The sequence below is a fragment of the Taudactylus pleione genome, unplaced genomic scaffold (assembly GCF_031769625.1).
Source record: "Taudactylus pleione unplaced genomic scaffold, aTauple2 ptg000016l, whole genome shotgun sequence".
Taxonomy (NCBI): domain Eukaryota; kingdom Metazoa; phylum Chordata; class Amphibia; order Anura; family Myobatrachidae; genus Taudactylus; species Taudactylus pleione.
This window is the reverse complement of record NW_028284418.1, coordinates 47628266-47649179: the sequence shown is the minus strand read 5'-3', so window position 1 is coordinate 47649179 and position 20914 is coordinate 47628266. Positions and strand designations below refer to the sequence as shown.

The following is a 20914-nucleotide window of genomic DNA, read 5'->3' as shown; positions in this document are numbered from 1 at the left end:
TTCTGTAGGAGATTCAACAACAAAACCATATAATACCCACATCTGTGCAATTTTGGTCAGATTCGAAATGGATATAACGTCGCTACTTACATCACTAGCCATGTGACACATCGTATAGATGGTAATTGGTGCATATGATGTGCCCAAATATAGCAACTTAATATCAAACACAGAAGACCCTGCACAAATAATTGCCAATAAATCCCATAAGAAGACCGTAGTACAGCTGCAAAGTCATACATCTGACAGTTATTAAAACAACATTTATTAAGCCTTGTTAAAAATTAATGGCTAACATGAAAACATAGCAATATATTGGTACAAGTTTTAAGGCCAAAACAAAAATTCATACATAAGGCACAAATAAAAGCTGGCACATGCATGCAGTACTTGAGAGATTTCATTTAACCGTGTAAATACTTTTACTGAAAACTCCTTAAGTATAGTGAAGGGATCTGCAAATACTGGTGAACAGGAAAAAGGTGCATAGCAACCAGATTATAGCTGCCATTTATGTTAATAGCAGATATTACAACATTACAACAAACATCTGATTGGTAGCTAGTGTTCATAAACAGGGAGAGAGGCCTAAATGTATCTGTTATGAACTACAAGATGACGGACACATTTTCAGACTCGATACTCTGGGCCAGAGAGTCACAGAACAATTCTTTGTATTCACTATTTTTTCTGTTATTTTCAACTCTTTGCCATGAGGCCTACAGTCATTTTTGGATCTTTGCTGGTTTGTCTGTATAGAAATTCGCAGCGTATATCATAACATTTTGTAAAATTATTTTGAACTCTTTTCCTCTCCCTCTGGACTGTGAAAGCGTTTGGCCACTGCAGTGATGAGTGCGGCTCCCTTCCCACTCCCGTCCTCAGACAGCATAAATGTCACCTCACAATCCGGCGACAGCTTCTTCACCGTTTCCTGCAAAATCCTAGAGAAACTAAGAAGGCAAAAATATATTAATATAACACACAGTGCATGATATTCTAAATGTATCAATAATGCTTAATACTACAAACTCATAACACATAAGCAAAACATTATTGTATACACGTGGCACTTTTTGTGGGTCCGTGGTCTGCTCAGCCCAAACTTCAGTAAGCCTCAGGGTGAAAGCAGCATCAATGCATTTTAAAATAGACATCATTTATCTGTATGGATAACAGTCTCATTGTATGAAAAATGTTTATAATGAACCCTGGATGATCCAGAGTAGCAATAAATGACAACATAGAGGGGTCAATTTACTAAACAGTGTTAGCAGACAAAGTGAAAGGTGCCAGCCAATCAGCTCCCAACTGTAAATTTTCAAACATACAGGCCCTCCAAGAGCCGTGGTGGGGCCGGGTTACAGGGGGTGTGGCCTAATCGCAGGCTGCGTGGCCATGCCCACTTCCCGAAAAAAAAAAAAAAGTTTGCGCTGGGGAGGGGGGGGGCGGGGGTGGCAGTGTGATCGCTCCCCCCCACAGGCATAGGAGACTGCTGGGAGCGGGTACAGATTACCCAGGAAGCCCGGGCCTGTGTAATCTGTACCCGCTCCCTCCCCCTCTCGGCGCCCCTGTAAACACAGCCTGTGTCATGGCAGTTAGGAGCTGATTGGCTGGCACCTTATCACCGTCCACTTTGTCTCCTAACACTTCTTAGTAAATAGACCCCTGAGTTGTTTTAACTTCCCCCCCCGTGCCTAAACCTAACCTCCCCGCACCCTAAACCTAACCCTCCCCCTTAGTGCCTAACCCTATCCCTAACCCTGCTACTTACCTTTGAGAAGCCAGTAGTCGGGATGACGGCGCCGTGATTCTAACAGGTGTCTGGATTCCGGCGCCGGTATTCTTAGTGCCAGCAACCCATGTACCAGGATACTGAATGTATGCCAACTGGAGTAAGGTCAACATTTAAATATTCTAGGGGATTTAGTAAGTGTGCCCAGTCCTGAATGATATTGCGCATTTTGCAAAGCAGTTTGGCTAAATTGACAAATTAACAAATCTCTGGATGTTTTGAACCCTAAGGCTGGGTACACACTAGGCGACCCGCCAATGCGTCACATGATGGTACGACTGAATGATAATTCATTCACCTGCACCATGCATCTTCCTGGCATTGGCAACTGGGTTGGTCCGTCGACCATGCATTCGCGGCCGATAGAGCAACCCTGATGTCGGTGCCCGGGAGTGCGCATAGTGCCTACTAGACAATCCGGACGATATGTCGATCCATTCCGGCATATTGTCCTAGAAATTATCTAGTGTGTACCCGGGTTGAATATGAAATCCCGGCGACTCAATAGCCGTCGGAATGAAATGCAGACGCCGGTAGCCCGACAGAGGAGAATCCCGACGGAGCATGTAAGTACCCTAACCCAACCCTTCTCCCCTCCCTAACCCTTAGGGGTGTCTCACCCTAAACCTCCCCGGGTGGTGCCTGACCCTAAGTCCCCCCCAGGGGTGCCTAAACCGAACCCTCCACCAACACCCTAAATCTAACCCTCCTGGGGGAAGGGGGGGGCTAACCCTAACCTCCCACCAGTGGCATCTAACCCTAACCCCCCCTTCCCCTAGCCTAACCCTAACCCTTTCCGGGGGGGGGGGTACCTAAACCTAACCCGGCGGGCTAAGTGCTGAGGATAGCAGGACTTACCTCAATTGGTCCGGTGTCCTTCGGCATTCCGGTGTCGGTATTTCGACGCCTAGCTTAAGGCCCTTGTCAGGCTTCTGCTGTCGGGATATAGACCAGCGGCACTTAGTCCACCTGTCCAGTGGCGTAACTAGGGCAGGGCGAGCCTAGGTGCGTGCCCTGGGCGCTGTTGGACCGGCGGTGCGGGGGGGCGCCGCCGGCCATGGTACCGGCCCGCCCGCCCTAGTTAGCCAGTGTAGCGCCGACCGCAATGAGTGCGGTCAGTGCTACACATTTACACAGGACCGGCGCTAGGCTTCCAGCGCCGGTCCTGTGCTTCACACCTGAGCCCGTTCCCTCCCCCTGAGCGCTTGCCCAATAGCGCTAGGAGGCGGGCTCAGGCTGTGCATAACACATGCATCGCCGCCAGTGCTGGCGGCGATGCGTGTGTTAAACAGCAGCCAATGAGAGTCAGATAGACTCTCATTGACTGCTGCAGCACCCACTGCAAGAGCCAGACTTCCGTCCGTCTCCTGCAGTGGGTAATGGGACTGACGTCATGACGTCATGACATCTGTCCCATTATGCTGAGCGCGCCAGCCCGGGTGGGAGCGGCGTCGCGAGCAGGACCAGGACGAGGAGCAGGAGCAGAGATTCAGGTAAGTATATTTTTATGTATATATATATATATTTTTTTTTAATTATCTGCACAACGGGGGAGGGGGGTGGCTACTACTGGGGGGACCTCTACTGGGGGAGGGGTGGCTACTACTGGGGGCATCATTGGGAGGACCTCTACTGGGGGGGGGGCTACTCTACTGGGGACTACTACTTGGGGGGGAACTACCACTGGGGGCATTATAAAAGGGGCCTACTACTAGAGGCACTGCACTCGGGGGACCACTACTGGGGGCAATAATAGGAAGGGCCACTACAGGGGGCACTGGATAGGGGGGATCACTACAGGGTGCCTGCATAAGGGGACCACTACTGGGAAAACTGCATGGGGGGGACTACTGCTGGGGGCACTATATAAAGGGCACTGCATAGGGGGGGGACTACTACTGGGGGCACCATATAAAGGGCACTGTATAAGGGGATACCGCTACTGGGGGCACTACATAAGGGGGAACACTACGTGGGGCACTGCATTTGGGGGGGCCACTACTGGGGGTACTGAGTAAGGGGAACTAATTGGGGGCTGTATAAGGGGGACCACTACTGGGGATACTGTATAAGGGGCACTACTATGGGCCTGCATAAGAGGGACCACAACTGCATACTGGGGGTACTGTATAAGGGGTACTACTGGGGTTAAGGTGCATATGGATAGGAATGTTCAGCGTGAAAATGAAGGGGTGTGTCATGTTGACACGCCCCATTTTTAAGTGACCACGCCCATTTTCCCTGCGACGCGCGCACATCTCAGGATGTTAGGGGGGGGGGGGGCTCCCTTTTCTAATTTGCCCTGGGCTCCAAATAACCTAGTTACACCACTGCACCTGTCTATAAACTACATCCCGTGTACCCAGCATAAGAAATCAGAGGCTGCTTGCCTGGTAATTGTGCTGAATAAGTTAATTGCAAAAGTCCTTATATTTCAAAGGTATTCAATATGCATCCCTCCAGCTGCTGTGGAATTACAAATCCCAGCAAGCCCTCCTACAATTTTAGCATGCCCTAATAGCAAAACAGTGGCAGAGCATGCTGGGACGTGTAGTTCCACAGCAGCTGGAGGACTGTATGTTGAATGCCTCCACCATACATTGTCACTGGATGATGATTATGATAATCTGCTGTCCATATTTTTAAAGCATGCCCAATAACAATCAAATAATATATTATTACATGGGAGGATCACTGATGTCCATTTTGCAGATTACTATGCATGCATATCATATGTTAGCCATATAAAACATTATCTTCACCCCTTTATAACTTCCTGATGTGTCACTGTACACTGCCAATGACAGCTAAGTATGCAAAAGTATGTGAATAACTGGTCTTAAAAAAATAATTAATACCGTATGCTCTGTAATGAACGAAGTTACCTTACTGAACAGGTCAAATCCTTATAGAATATAGGGCCTGATTCAGACCCACTCGCGAGCGGCTGTACGCTCGCAAGTGGGTCGATGGTCTGCACTGAGCATGCGCACGACGGAGGGAGCTCCGTCGTGCGCATGCGCCAGACACGACGAGCGAAGGACTTTCCTTCGCTCGTTGTGTCCGATCAAAGGGGGCGTGCTGTCAATGTTGATTGACAGCACGCCCCCTTTGGTGGGCGTGCCGGGGGCGTGCCTCCCTGACGGGGGCGTTCCCACGGGAACGCCTCCCGTCAGAAGCCGGCCCACTGACATCACTAGTGATGTCAGTGGGAGTGATTTTGGCTCTGATAGAGCCAAAATCACTCCGGAGCTTGCGGTTGAAAACCTCAACCGCAGGCTCCGGCTCGCAATTTCGATGGTCGCGATGGTCAAGACCATCGCGGCCATCAAATTGCACGCTCGTATAGCCTGTGGGTGGTGACCCACAGCTATACGAGCGTCCAGGAGGACGCTCCATGAAAAAGGAGCCCGGCCCTCATGCAGAGCGTGCGCTCTGCTCAGAGCGTACGGCTCTGAATGAGGGCCATAGGCCACAAAACATTATGTAAATTCCTCAAAACTCTTAACGAACATTGTTACATGTCCACAAACCTCCATGTTCAACAAAAAATAATAAAAATTGATTGTATGTATTAGATTACATTAATATTGCTTTATCACTTACTGTGGGTGTAACTTATACAAAGTCCCGTCAACACCAACAGTAGTCTTGAGATGGTGCAGGCCACGGTTTTCTCTAATTTTATCTACAACAGCAGCCAAGCCGGCCCCACATAACTTTGCTGCTCTCGCCGATACTGCGCCACAAACGTCTTTCACAATGATACTATCATCACATGTACTGTCTAAACCAAGCTGTTGGAGGATCTTTCGGACCTGGAGCAGAGCCAGACGATCACTATGTAAGATATTATAAAAATAAATAGTAAGAGTTTAGAACTATATACACAAAATCTGACACAGTAATAAGATACAATTATCTAAGATCCTCATCTTATATACTATCTCCCTTGGCACAACATTAAATATATGCTGCAGTGCAGCTATAGTGAAGGCCAATTTAATTCAGCGTGAGGTGCCACCAAACACCACTGCGATGTTCATCTGCACTTGTCCACCATATACGTATTAACAGGATTGCTGCTCAGGATGCCTCTCTCTTGCAGTACGATAATGATGATACTGACAATCAGTAGCCCTTTAGCTGCTTCTGATTGGCTGTTTCGCAGACTGACCTCCAGGCTAATAGTAGTTAATTAATTAGCATTGTGGATGTATTACAGGTTACAGGTTGAGTCGCCCATATCCAAATATTCAAAAATACAGAATATTCCGAAATACAGAATATTTTTTTAGCATGATTGAGATAGTGAAACCTTTGCTTTTTGATGGTTCAGTGTACACAAACTGTGTTTAAGGCACAAAATTATTAAAAATATTGCTTAAAATTACCTTCAGGCTGTGTGTATAAGGTGTATAAAAAGTAAATAAAATTCATGTATGTACACAAACTTTGTTTGAGACACAAAATGATTGAAAAGTTTGTATAAAATGACCTGCTGGCTGTGTGTATAAGGTGTATATATAACATAAAAACATTCTGGGTTTAGATTAGGGTCCCATTGCCAAGATATTTCATTATGGTATGCACATATGCCAAAATACGGAATATTCCGATATCCAAAATACCTCTGGTCCCAAGCATTTTGGATATGAGAGACTGAACCTGTATATCAATTTGCGTCTATCTATTCACATTATTAATTTGTCATATCTGCTTGTTACTAGTGAAGGTTAAATTATTCCTATTTAATATTTAAAGGGGTAAACAATGGATTTATCTTTTGCTTTTATTAATTGTGTAGACCTTCTCTCTTGTGTACATGAAAATTTTATTACATCATTATATCGTGTACAAATAGGATAATGCGACTTTATTATTTACTACTAACACTGTGAAACCATAGTTCTATAATATTGTTATGTGCATGTACACATACTACTACTACTACGTACTACTATATTTTAGTAGGAATAATCTTGAATTAAATGCGAATCTATAAATGCATACAAGCACCACTTAATGCGTCCATATTAATTTTGAATATGTTCATAGTGCAAGTGTCCAGCTGTAAATAAGTCCCTAGGTTTGCAATGGGTGTTTATTTTCAGGCCTCTTTTGTATGTATCCTACGAATATGCATCATACTGCTAATGATCTACGTATTATGTATCATTTATTTACTATATAACCTACGCTCCCTCCTTACCATTTTTGCCTACTCTCAGTGTCCTGTTCCTAAAATCACTGGAAAACAAATGGGTGGAAGAAGAATAGAACGATATGGACATAAGGTGCCTGATTTGAGGGATAAAGTATATGGTGCCTGTACTGCAGGGGTGGGGAACCTTTTTTCTGTTGAGGGCCATATTAATATATATAACATTATTCGCGGGCTGGTGCAAGCCACGTCCCTCCATGTGACGTCACACGGGGGTGGGGCCACACTCGTTGGTGATTACAGTAATGCCCGGAGCATCCTGAGGATGCTCCGGGGATCTGTAATGGCAGCGGTGTGACAGTCTGAAGCGTCCTAAGGATACTCCAGGCGGCACTGCTGCATAGATTCTGGCTGCAGGGCGTCGTTCTAGGCACCCTACTAGCCAGATGAGGCTACCAGAAAAAAAGCTCAGAGGGCGAGACCAAGTGATTCCGCGAGCCTTATACGGCCCCGGGCCTGAGGTTCCCCATCCCTGCTGCACTGTAAGCCTAACAAACAGCACCTTATTTTTAAAAAGCTTAAATCATTATTTAAAATACAATCCAAATCAAGAATCTCAGAACACAAATAACAATAACCTTTCAATCTGAGACAAAAATTTGGTTTCAAATATCCCTTTTGTCCTCAGCCGTTCAGAGATTTGTCCACGAAATAAGAGGCCACATTTGGTTAGGTCAATCAGAATCTGTCTTACAATTTCTCCAAGGTACATGCCACTGGTCATCTTCTCATAGCTATGTGAGAAATAAATATATAACCAATTAGATAATAGGAGGAGTCATTTAATAAGATCAGAACAACTCCATATACAGTGCTGAGCAAAATCGCATGATCTAATAATATCAAATAAAACATACAGTAAATGTTTCACAAGCATCTGCAGTCAAATTATTTCCAGTTCTCATTTGTGCACCTTTTCTCTGCTTCAACCCATTGAAGGCCTTATTTTATCTAATTGACCCCTTTGTCTGCTAATGGCGAGTGAGACTCACCCTCTACATGCAGCCTAAACCTGTAATGTATGAGTCCCACGCACCCCACAGTACAGGGGTTACACAAAAACCAATCACTGCCAGCTGAGCTCTGCGTGTTTCGTGTAGAGCCCATGTACCTCCTAGGTAATGAACATACATAACAGGGTAAGGGGGACGCTCCATTCATTTATTTTTATAAAGTACTTTTGTGATTTCTGAACTTAAATAGGTGCAGTCCTGTTTTTTAAAGGAGCGATCTCCAGTATTTGTCGTTCATACAAAGAGTAAATAAGAATGAGTTGTACATACACATTTACAGACGCCAATGTCCTGTCTATTTTAGAAAGCTGGAATAAAAAGAATTGCCTATTCAGGCCACTGTTTGTAGAAGGCTGGGTGATGTACTTCCTTTCTCTCACCAAGCAATCATATGCATTCCAATATGTACAAATACCAATATATAGCAAGTAGTATTTATTATAATTCTCTTTTGCTCTATGCTATCAGAGATTTAATTAATAATACATGACAGTAATTTACAATCATACCTATATATGTAATATTATTGTGATAGTAGGCATATATTTAAAACAATAAGGTATTTACCATGCTATGCCTAAGTACATGTAGAATTGTGCAAAAAGCTTTAAAGCACATACCTTTACACATATATACATACATATTATATACATACATACATATACCACTGGCAAATATTTCAAAACAAAACACCATCATTTTCCCAGTTTTCTTTACATATACACAGTTCAATGTCTCACTGTTCTCTGAAAATAAAGAATAGGACAAATAAACAATTGGAGATAAAAAATTTAAAGTTGTGACTCCTGAAAGTAGCCGCCTGTAGCAGATACAGCCACCGAGCACTGTTCCCACAATGTGTAGCACTTGCAGGCTGCTTTCACCATTCGGTCCAGATTACCCCAAACCAGCTTGGAGGGGTGTAACTCAGGAGATTGTGATGGCTATTCTGTAAGTTGAAGCTTACCATTATTTTCCGCGTAGGTAGTTCTGACATAGCCTTATCTTGCTGTAAGATGAACCTCTGACTAAATAGGCATAAACCAGAGGGCATTGCATGGCACTGCTGTGGTAGCCCTTTTGGTTCAGGGTGCCAGTCACTCAGTTGAGAAATGCCAGGAGTCAGAAATTCAATACCAATTATTTATTACCAATACAAAATGGTCTCACTATAAATACTTACTACAATGTAGTTATACATTACAGCTGAAATAACTAATTGCTGTAAAAAAATGCACCTAATAAAAGTCAATAGAAAGTGCTGTGCTTTGAAAAAGTCATGTGACACGTGACAAATCTAGTCAGGCGCAGAGTGGTTTTCCAACAGGAGTGTTGTTACACCTTCTGCGGTCCTGGCACATACGGAGATAAGAACTTTAATCTTTTGCACAGCATTGTGTAAGGCAGCGATCAGTACCTTCTCCAGAGTGCTAATGAGTCCTGGACATTTCAGGCTGCTTGCTCAGTGGTGTCCAGTGGATCAGTGCCTATCCAGGAGAGGGACTGCTAATTATCAAGCCGGCTGTTCACATTTATGCGACCCCTCAGTGTCCAGCTACATATTATACTGGACCCATATTGCACTCACTGCTTTCAGGACACTAGTGTCTCCTAAGATGTGGACCACCTGATTGAATTATTTATGCCTGGATGTTTTACTGGAATAACAGACACATGTTCCCAATGGACATTTAAACGCTGAGGTTATTACCATATATTTTAAACAAGTTAAGGTATTTATATTGCCGCTGTCCTTTACCCCATCAATTCATACTCCTTAGCTGCTAAAGTTATATTACCAGCACTTTATCTTGACTTGTGTTGTGTAAATTTTTTTACGGCAAATATTTATATCAGCTGTAACACTTTTTGCTACATTTGCATCATATGTTTGCAATTGATTGCTGTACATGGACACATTGTTTAGTTTCTTTTTACTACATTTTTTTTATATTTTTATTTATAGAAGCAAAAACACTGTAAGCAAATCTGCAATACATAGACAAAAAAGTCAAGCATAATACACTGCGATAAACAATATATAGTAAATATGTCCCAGGACATTTCCGTGGGTTATTTACAGTTAGACCATTTTGTATTGATAATAATTAGTATTGAATTTCTGACTCCTGGCATTTCTCATATTACCACAGCAGATCACTGCCAGCAACGACTGTTTGATCTTTGTCTTTTTCTCTATTCATCCTGCAAATTCGCACATATTTGTAGCAGTTTGCGGCAGGCGGGTATATGCTGTGGTATCTTCTCTATTCATTCATTATAGGTATTGACTTTGAGGCGCTGTGAATATTTCTTTTTTTACTCTGTGCAAGCTGTCTACCTGTGATCCAGCAATAGAGCACCAGACCATCACACTTCCTCCTCCATGCTTGACAGTTGAGGAACTATCCTTTTGTCTACTCAACGTCTTACAAAACCCTCCAAGATGAAACAAATTTTAAATTGTTATTAATTTGTCCATAAGACCTTTTTCTAGTCTAAAGTAGTCCACTGGCTCTGCTTTATGGCCCTGACAAGCACCTTTTACTTATTTTATACCTTAGTAATGGCTTTCTTACTGGCACTCGACCTGTAAAAAGTCTTCTCTTGAAGCTGTTGTCCTGTGAGCCCCCTATCACACAAGCTGTTGTCCTGTGAGCCGCCTGTCACACAAGCTGATGTCATGTGAGCCGCCTATCACACAAGTTGTTGTCCTGTGAGCCGCCTATCACACAAGCTGTTGTCCTGTGAGCCGCCTATCACACAAGCTGTTGTCCTTTGAGCCGCCTATCACACAAGCTGATGTCCTGTGAGCCGCCTATCACACAAGCTGTTGTCCTGTAAGCCTCCTATCACACAAGCTGCTGTCCTGTGAGCCGCCTATCACACAAGCTGTTGTCCTGTGAGCCCCCCTATCACACAAGCTGTTGTCCTATGAGCCGCCTATCACACAAGCTGTTGTCCTGTGAGCTGCCTATCATACAAGCTGTTGTCCTGTAAGCTGCCTATCACACAAGCTGTTGTCCTGTGAGCCGCCTATCACACAAGCTGTTGTCCTGTGAGCCTCCTATCACACAAGCTGTTGTCCTGTGAGCCCCCTATCACACAAGCTGTTGTCCTGTGAGCCGCCTATCACACAAGCTGATGTCCTGTGAGCCGCCTATCACACAAGCAGTTGTCCTGTGAGCCGCCTATCACACAAGCTGATGTCCTGTGAGCCGCCTATCACACAAGCTGATGTCCTGTGAGCCGCCTATCACACAAGCTGTTGTCCTGTGAGATGCCTATCACACAAGCTGATGTCATGTGAGCCTCCTATCACACAAGCTGTTGTCCTGTGAGCCGCCTATCACACAAGCTGATGTCCTGTGATCCGCCTATCACACAAGCTGTTGTCCTGTGAGCCGCCTTATCACACAAGTTGTTGTCCTGTGAGCCGCCTAACACACAAGCTGATGTCCTGTGAGCCGCCTATCACACAAGCTGTTGTCCTGTGAGCCGCCTATCACACAAGCTGTTGTCCTGTGAGCCGCCTATCACACAAGCTGATGTCCTGTGAGCCACCTATCACACAAGCTGTTGTCCTGTGAGCCGCCTATCACACAAGCTGTTGTCCTGTAAGCCTCCTATCACACAAGCTGCTGTCCTGTGAGCCGCCTATCACACAAGCTGCTGTCCTGTGAGCCCCCTATCACACAAGCTGTTGTCCTGTGAGCTGCCTATCATACAAGCTGTTGTCCTGTAAGCCGCCTATCACACAAGCTGTTGTCCTGTGAGCCGCCTATCACACAAGCTGTTGTCCTGTGAGCCTCCTATCACACAAGCTGTTGTCCTGTGAGCCCCCTATCACACAAGCTGATGTCCTGTGAGCCGCCTATCACACAAGCTGATGTCCTGTGAGCCGCCTATCACACAAGCTGTTGTCCTGTGAGCCTCCTATCACACAAGCTGTTGTCCTGTGAGCCGCCTATCACACAAGCTGATGTCCTGTGATCCGCCTATCACACAAGCTGTTGTCCTGTGAGCCGCCTAACACACAAGCTGATGTCCTGTGAGCCGCCTATCACACAAGCTGTTGTCCTGTGAGCCGCCTATCACACAAGCTGTTGTCCTGTGAGCCGCCTATCACACAAGCTGATGTCCTGTGAGCCGCCTATCACACAAGCTGTTGTCCTGTGAGCCGCCTATCACACAAGCTGTTGTCCTGTGAGCCGCCTATCACACAAGCTGATGTCCTGTGAGCCACCTATCACACAAGCTGATGTCCTGTGAGCCTCCTATCACACAAGCTGTTGTCCTGTGAGCCGCCTATCACACAAGCTGTTGTCCTGTGAGCCGCCTATCACACAAGCTGATGTCATGTGAGCCTCCTATCACACAAGCTGTTGTCCTGTGAGCCGCCTATCACACAAGCTGATGTCATGTGAGCCGCCTATCACACAAGCTGATGTCATGTGAGCCTCCTATCACACAAGCTGTTGTCCTGTGAGCCACCTATCACACAAGCTGATGTCCTGTGAGCCGCCTATCACACAAGCTGATGTCATGTGAGCCTCCTATCACACAAGCTGTTGTCCTGTGAGCCTCCTATCACACAAGCTGTTGTCCTGTGAGCCACCTATCACACAAGCTGATGTCCTGTGAGCCACCTATCACACAAGCTGATGTCCTGTGAGCCGCCTATCACACAAGCTGATGTCATGTGAGCCTCCTATCACACAAGCTGTTGTCCTGTGAGCCTCCTATCACACAAGCTGTTGTCCTGTGAGCCGCCTATCACACAAGCTGATGTCCTGTGAGCTGCCTATCACACAAGCTGTTGTCCTGTGAGCCTCCTATCACACAAGCTGTTGTCCTGTGAGCCTCCTATCACACAAGCTGTTGTCCTGTGAGCCGCCTATCACACAAGCTGATGTCCTGTGAGCTGCCTATCACACAAGCTGTTGTCCTGTGAGCTGCCTATCACACAAGCTGATGTCCTGTGAGCCTCCTATCACACAAGCTGTTGTCCTGTGAGCCGCCTATCACATAAGCTGATGTCCTGTGAGCCTCCTATCACACAAGCTGTTGTCCTGTGAGCTGCCTATCACACAAGCTGTTGTCCTGTGAGCTGCCTATCACACAAGCTGATGTCCTGTGAGCCTCCTATCACACAAGCTGTTGTCCTGTGAGCCGCCTATCACACAAGCTGCTGTCCTGTGAGCCGCCTATCACACAAGCTGTTGTCCTGTGAGCCGCCTATCACACAAGCTATTGACTCTCAGAAACTTGTCTTATGATTCTGTTGTGTCTTTGGGTCTGTGAGGCCTTTTCCTGTCAGCGTTTCTTCCTTTTCCCAAGTGCCTATTGATGGAGTAGGAAACTGCACTCACTGACACCTTGGATTTCTTTGCAATTTCTTTAAAATGAAAGACATACACTTTTAAGGGATATAATGGTCTGTCTATCTTCCTTTGCGAATTGCCTTTTCCTCACCATTATGATAGCAATATACTTCCTATGGTACAATATTGTAGAAATAATATTTCAAACAGTGTAATAACAGTGTGTGCAAATGCTGCTTTTGTACAGATGTTGTACCACCTATAGGAATTGTTTGCATCAACTTTCAAGGATTAATTTACGTCCATTGTTGGAGAACAGCTGTAAGTTCCTAACCCATTACTTGTCCCCTGCAAAAGTCATTCATTAATAACTCTTACATTGACATTATTTTTCAGAGTTTGCTAACCTATTTTTTTTTCTCTTTTTACCTCTAGCAGTTTAACATTTACCTCTGTTCAATTCACTGGACTTGAATTGTCTAAATTTCAATAAAAACTGGAGAAATGGGTGTGCTTTATTATTTTTCTTATTACTTTTATGTATAAATATATTTATTGTGAGTTATATATGAATCATACTGTTGAGATTCTGTAGATCAGACCTAAGAGAGAAATGTAAGCAATGTTGTAGTACACATAGATAAAACCAAAGTCGGCCTTAGCCAAGTGGGTGTCCTAGGCAAAATTTCGATTGGCGTCGCCTAACAGATAATCCCTCCACTAATCTTAAAATGGTGTGTACCCGCGATATTTCTGTGAACGTCGTCACTCACAGACATATCGCATTGGCTGTGCTGCACAGCCGATGGACAGAATTGTCTGCGGACCGCCCGTATACACACAGCGGCAGCCATGGGGAGGGAGGCGAGACTCGGACACAGATGACGGCCGTTCAGTGTGTATGGACGACCATCATCTGCAGATATATCTGTATAGTGTGTACCCAGCATTAGTTTTTATAAAACGGATGGCAAAAATAACACATTGACTATATATAAGGAATTATATATATATATATATATATATATATATATATATATATATGTATATATATATATGTATATATACACATATATATATATATATATATATATATATATATTTGTCAATCATAGAAAAAGGTGCTCACCAGAGCAGCATCTAGGCAAAAATGGTTTTTAGTGCTTACACAGCAAATCCAGAAAACATGTCGTCAACATTTCGGTCAGACATGACCTTTCTTAAGACCTCCACCCAAGCATCAGTGCAGCAAAAGCAGCATACAGAATCTGGAAATAACACATATACACACATACATATATACACACACATACATATACATACACACACACACATATGTAGGTATGTATATAGGTATGCGGTAGTGGTGTAGGTGCTGGAACACCTGTCTTCTATGTCTAGAGGGGCATAGCTAGTCCAATAAGCCAGATGGCCTATATTTGTGGGCTTGGAACTCAAGATCCCATAGGAACAGGAGCGTTAGTAGCCATTACATCTGTCACATTCCTAATATGGTAACAAATTAGTGAACAAGAATCTTCACAGGCTCCCAATACAGATTTGCTGGCAGAGACTGGGAAGATACATGCTCAACTCCATGGATGAAGTTCTATTTTGAGGGGGTTTTGGTTGATTTTATTGGTATGTTTCAATTTCAAGCTAAACAAGATGGGTGAGATGATCCCATTATTCTGGTGAGTTTTATACTTTTTGTATTATACATTCTACCACAAATATTCCAAACAAACATAACTTTATTCTTTCAACTCATGGCCACCCACCCGTGGAATCCTACATAGGAGAAGTCCAATATCTAAAATGAGAGCACTACAGTTCATTTTAAGTCATAATTGAGTTTTACCTTTGTTTACCAAGATTGAGTGACTTTTCATCCACCTGTATGTCATACAGTGTCTGAATGTCAGACAGACAGCCATTATCTCCAAATCCTCCCCATTCTGTGTTAATACACATTTTCCCCTCATCTCCATCTATAAACTCAATGTTCTTCATTTCTTCCATGTAACATACATTGCTTCCAGTACCTGGGGAGAGACACTTCCCTCAGATCATCTAGTAAAACACATGATGCTGTAAATACATATCAGAATCTAGTCATTTTATATTCAATATATGGATAGCTGGATATACAATTAGCTGACTCTTTATGAAGTGCTCAACAGTAGTGTTATAAACATTTTTAGAACAAAAAGCAATACGTTACTTTATAATTGTGTGTCCTTAAACCCCAAGTCAGTGTCTGAAAGTTCCAAATAAGTAAGTATAGAGCCTATTTATCAGATACGCTCGAAATGACATCATTTTCCATCACTGTGATATTTGGGTCCATTTAACAAAAACAAATATCTGGGCAGCTGGACAATGCACAGCTCGCTAGCAATACTGTTTGGCAGCAGTAAGCAGATATGCATTGCACTGGCAGCCCAGTCTAAAGGTGCCTAGACATTAGACGACTCGCAAAATATATGATGTTGTCAAGGATTCCCTTGAACTCCCCCGGCAACCCCCCTGCACTCCCAGACAAGCGATATCTTGCATAAACTGTACAATCTGACAAACGATCTGACCAAAAAGACCTGAATCTTGTTAACGAGACTGGCTGATCTTGCCTGCTGTAGGCAAGATCTGAAGATGCGATGTACGACCTGCGGGGACGTGCATCGGCATCGTGATCGTGAGTGGGCATATTTTACACAATTTGTCATACCGATGCGTCGGAATCGGGCAAATCGTGCAAAATATCGTCTAGTGTGTGTAGGCACCTTTAGGCTTCCAAGTATGGATTCCATATAAAAAATAGAAATAACTAATAATAAAAAAAACATAATAATATATTTGTAATAAGAAAGAAAAATTTTTTTATTGCTTCTGCTATCAGCATCCTAACCTGTCCTTGGGCAATATAAGGTAACTAGTGTAGCATGCACATGTGTGGGTCTTGATTAATAGGTATAAATCCTATATCCAGTAAAAAATTTTTTATTTTTTGCCAGATTTTGGGCTCTCCTCTGACAAATAGGCCGTTATAATTCTATTGGAAAGCAGCCACTGACCATGGAAAGGTATAAAGTTATAAAATCTTAGTCTCCCACTCAGTCTTCACTGTTATATATCTGGCTCATTCCATGAAATTGCTGTATCGGGGCCTGATTCAGTAGCATGCGCAAATCCGATTACGGACCCACATCGACAGATTGTTCATTATCGCGCTAGCGTATAAGTGTGCGCACTGTATGGATGTGCAGAGGAACAATCGCAAAGTGAGTGACAGGCTGTCAGCGTTTGGGGGTGGTGACGGGTGAGTGGTCAGAAGAACGCAGGCATGTCTGTCCGTTTGAACGCAGTTTCCTGGTCGTGCATAAATTAGCCACTGAAATTGCATAAGCAGCATCAGAGCTCTCTGAGTACGAGGAGACTTGCAGTGTCTGCAGCTGGTCAGACCTGGTGCAAATACTGCGTGACTGGCCGATGTGTGTCGATGGTACCGATGTTTACACAGAATAGCAACATTGGACGGATATGAGAAAGCAGCAGTGGGCGTCTCTATGCCGGCTGAGCTTTGGCAAGCGTTAGCATATTTTTGCAGCTGCGTTCCCTGCAAATTCGCAGCTGCAATTGCTACTGAATCAGGCCCTCAGTTACAAAACAAAACAAAGAAAAATGAATGTACTTAACCCGTTTAATATTTCAAATGCATGCATTGCTGGTTTTTGTTTGAACTGCCAGGTACTTTATTTTCTTCATTATATATTTTATGATCCTGTTTATTTGCCAACTATTGTATTTCTCACGTACATTATATTGGTTATTGTACGATTTCTGTATTATTTTTATTTGCTCAATTCTGAATAAAAATAAGTTTAAAAAAAAAATAAAAAAATTGTGGCCTTGTATTTGGTAGGAAATAATCTATCCTAGTGCCTTTATAATGTTAAAAATTGTTATAATACCTTTATATAATTCATGATCTTTTTTGGTTTTGTTTTATTACTACCTGATGCAGCAATTTCATGGAATGAGCCACCCGTGACAGGACAGTGGGTGTTGTTATTACAGCCAGTCTGGGAGATCATGGCTACCAACTACTGTACACCTACTACTTACTAACATGTTGTAAAGCTGGGGTGATAGTCTATAGAAATGTAGCAATCTGAAAATGTTCTTTAAATGTCTTTGATTGAACAACTACATAATTTATATTACAGTCTATTACAGTCTTTTGATTCTTTTTTTATTCATTACAAAAAGGTCTATCTTAGAAAAGTAGACTGTTATTTTTTTGTTATTCTCTCTTCTCTTCAGACAGGATGAGAATTTACGGTGGTTTTAATCTGCAGGGTTTATTCAGGCAAAGAAAACACATTTACCTTTCATCTATAGTACAAGTGACATTTTAATGTGGCATTAATTAAAACATGCTTAGTATCTGCCCAGTAAGTAGTAAGAAGCAATGAAAACAGCTGAAGAAGATCAATCTAACATTAAAAAATGTATAAAAAACAAAAATCCTAAATACAGCTGGGCAGAAAATTTGCATTCCTTTACTTCTATAAAAGAGAAAAAAGGGCTGATCCTTGTCTTTTTTATTATTATTATACTTTCTAATATTAATTAATGTGCCAGTAAAATTAATAGTTTACAGCCATGGGGAACACTAGGTAATCATTTACATTTTCTTACACGAGACAATGAAGCAGGTAAAAAGTTGAATGCAAATTGGATGTAATTGCTTCCATATTGAGACTGATTCAGAAGTGGGCGCAGTGTTGATGTCCGCACAGCTGAGAGATTTTTTCCTACTGCGCATGCGCGAAACGTCAGAGAAACCCCTATGGCGCATGCGCACCACTGAGAGTATTCAGAGACCGCTGTTGCAAACTGAGGGCCTGATTCAGAACCACTCGCAAGCGCATTGCGCTCGCAAGTGGGTCGATGGTGGCCCAGTGCGTATGCGTGAGCCCTGGAGTGAACGCAAAAAGCGCTCGCTCCGGGGCTCACTACAAAAGGGGCGGCTGTCGATGATGATCGACAGCTCGCCCCATTTTGTAGGCGTGGCGGGGGGGTGGCTTCACAAACGGAGGCGTTCCCATGCGAGCGCCTCTGAATCAGGCCCTGAGGTCCAAATTTGGATATATGCGCAAAAGCAATGGTTTACATACAAATCTGATATTTGGGGATCTGCACATGTGCAGAATGGTCCTGTGTGATCGCTCGCAGTTCCCCCCTTAGCTGCAGCATGGTTGGGGGAGGAGACCGGAGCGTCTCCCCCATTGTGTAGTCGTGCCAACTTGCCCAGGGTCTGTATCGTCAGACACAGACTTCCTTGAACTGGCTTACGCAGACTGGTCGAGGACTGCGACCTTCGCGACCATCGATCCGATGCTGCATCTTTGGAAGCAGCACTCGGATTGTAGATACATGCAGGAGGCGTCTTTTCTGCAGACGCCTCCTGCTGCATTAGCATAGTAGTTGTACAGTATTGCATAGCCGCTTCCTAGTGGCTGTGCAATACCATACAAATCGGAATCAGGCCCTGAGTTACTTGAAATAGATCTGCCAATGGACAGCCATAGGCATTCCTGGAAGGTGCAGCAAAAATTAAGTTTCCCTCCAGCACACTGCAAAAAATATATATGAGCAACCACTATTTTGTATTGCTGTTCTGAGAGGCATGGATGGGACCAGCATTGGGAGGGTGTGCTGGTTCCTGTAGTGCTATTTGGAGGTCTCTGGGGTACCTCCTAGGTGAGTTGGCTCTCAACTTAAATATATTTATTTATGTGCTGTTATGCAATCATAACTCAGAGTGGGAACTATTGCTATGTAGCGTTAGGGATGCTGGTACAAAGAAGCCTTGGCATGACTTGGCGCCTTATCATGTATTTGCAAATATATGCAACAAAGATCTCTGAATTTCTATTATCATGTAGTATTCTGGGCGTGTTTTTTTTTTTGCAGTGTGCTGGAGGGAATAGTTTTTCTTTATTTCTGTAGGTCAGAGTAAACCCCTTCCCTTTACAAACACCTGTGAAAAACCATTAAGCTGATATGAGCAACCACCAGTGGCGTCACAAGGGGGGAGCGGGCCGACACCTCCTCAGTGACAGGAGCCGGGTGCTGCACTGTAGCATTACATGCAGCACTCAACTCCTGACACAGTGAGGGAGCCGGCACTGTACGAGAAATTATTTCTGCCTATGAAGAGGTCGGACAAGAGAAATAGGGACATTGGTGTTATCAATGTCCCCTCAGGTGTTATCAGAGTGATCCTCTGGGGCAGTCCGCCCCTCCGGGACCCCAGGAGTGACTAAAATGGGGGTTCGGGCCGCAAGGCAACGACCCCTTTTTTCCCAGCTCGCTTCTTCGCTACATACATTACACCCCTACCCGCACCAGGTGTCACCACGGAGAGGGACTCCACTGGCAACCACTATATTGTATTGCCATTCCTGGGAGGTGGCCTGAAGTAAACGCAATAAAGGCTGTCTCATGGGCATGTTATGGGAGTGTCAGTGAACGTGGCGGCGTTCCTAAATGAAGAGCCGCTACCATAGTGGTCATGATTAGATACAGTTCAGAAAGAGACGCTGCACCAGTCATAGTGCATCATAAGTCTTGATGTTATTGCGATGGTGCATCGATGGTGGAGTATTTGAGTTCAGGAGTGGATTTGCATTGTCCACGGACATTGAAAGTGGGTGTCTCAGGGCTTGTAATCTCTGATGCTCACAATTACACAAGGGGCAGGCTGAGACTAGCATCTGCATATTATCGCAGCAGTGAATGAGAAATAAATTACAGCCATGCATTAGCGTTCACCTCTGTATCAGGCTCACTGTGTGTACGGAACTAACTGCGTATATTGGCCCATGTGTAGCATTGTACACATCTCTGTGCCCAGATCAAACCTACCTGCGCAACCATTATCATAGCCATCATAACTATCAGGGCACACTTGTACCACTACTATCCCTGGTGCAAAGGATCAGTCTAAAAACAGGGGTAATTACGTGTACACATACCTCTGCATAACATACAATTCCATCTGAATTAACCTTTTGTGAGAATGCCCCATTACGGCCCAGTAAAGCCCCCAAGAAGCAAGTGGAGATGCACTATATTTGTATATGACTGTGCATCGCCCATAGTTGTGTACAGTCGGTTACACAGCAAGTGCAGACAAGATAATTATGTTACACTTTGCATTGGCCCCACTATTAGCATTTGCTGCACAGTATTGAAAAGGGCATTTACCTGCAATGAGCCCAATCTCACAATCTGGATCTTCATATCCACAAGTCATCATTGTCCCAACCGTGTCATTGACGATTGCTACAATATCCAAGTCAAACTCCTTTAAAGCAGAATAGAAATGTGAGAAATGAGTATACACATGATGGCTCTGCAGCACAATGGTGGGGCGATGTCAGGATCCCACAAGAGAAGGTTACTGCAATTAGCAGTGGTGAGGAAATGGGAAGTGGATGTACTGCTCCTATAGAGTAGTAACACAACTGGTTTCTATGTAAGAGAGGCG

The 20914-nt window shown here is 44.0% G+C and overlaps 1 protein-coding gene across 1 annotated transcript in view; it reads right to left on the bottom strand.

Moving 5' to 3' along the window:
- Positions 1–363: 363 nt before the first annotated feature.
- LOC148542014 (hexokinase HKDC1-like) overlaps positions 364–20914 on the bottom strand; it is a 47348-nt gene continuing 26797 nt past the window's right edge. Inside the window, exons 14-18 of the mRNA XM_088473882.1 lie at positions 20632–20731; positions 15218–15401; positions 7598–7753; positions 5402–5635; positions 364–953 (exon numbers count right to left, since the gene is read on the bottom strand). Of these exons, the coding sequence (XP_088330008.1) occupies positions 794–953; positions 5402–5635; positions 7598–7753; positions 15218–15401; positions 20632–20731 (834 nt within the window). The 3' untranslated portion in view covers positions 364–793. The remainder of the gene's footprint in view (positions 954–5401; positions 5636–7597; positions 7754–15217; positions 15402–20631; positions 20732–20914) is intronic.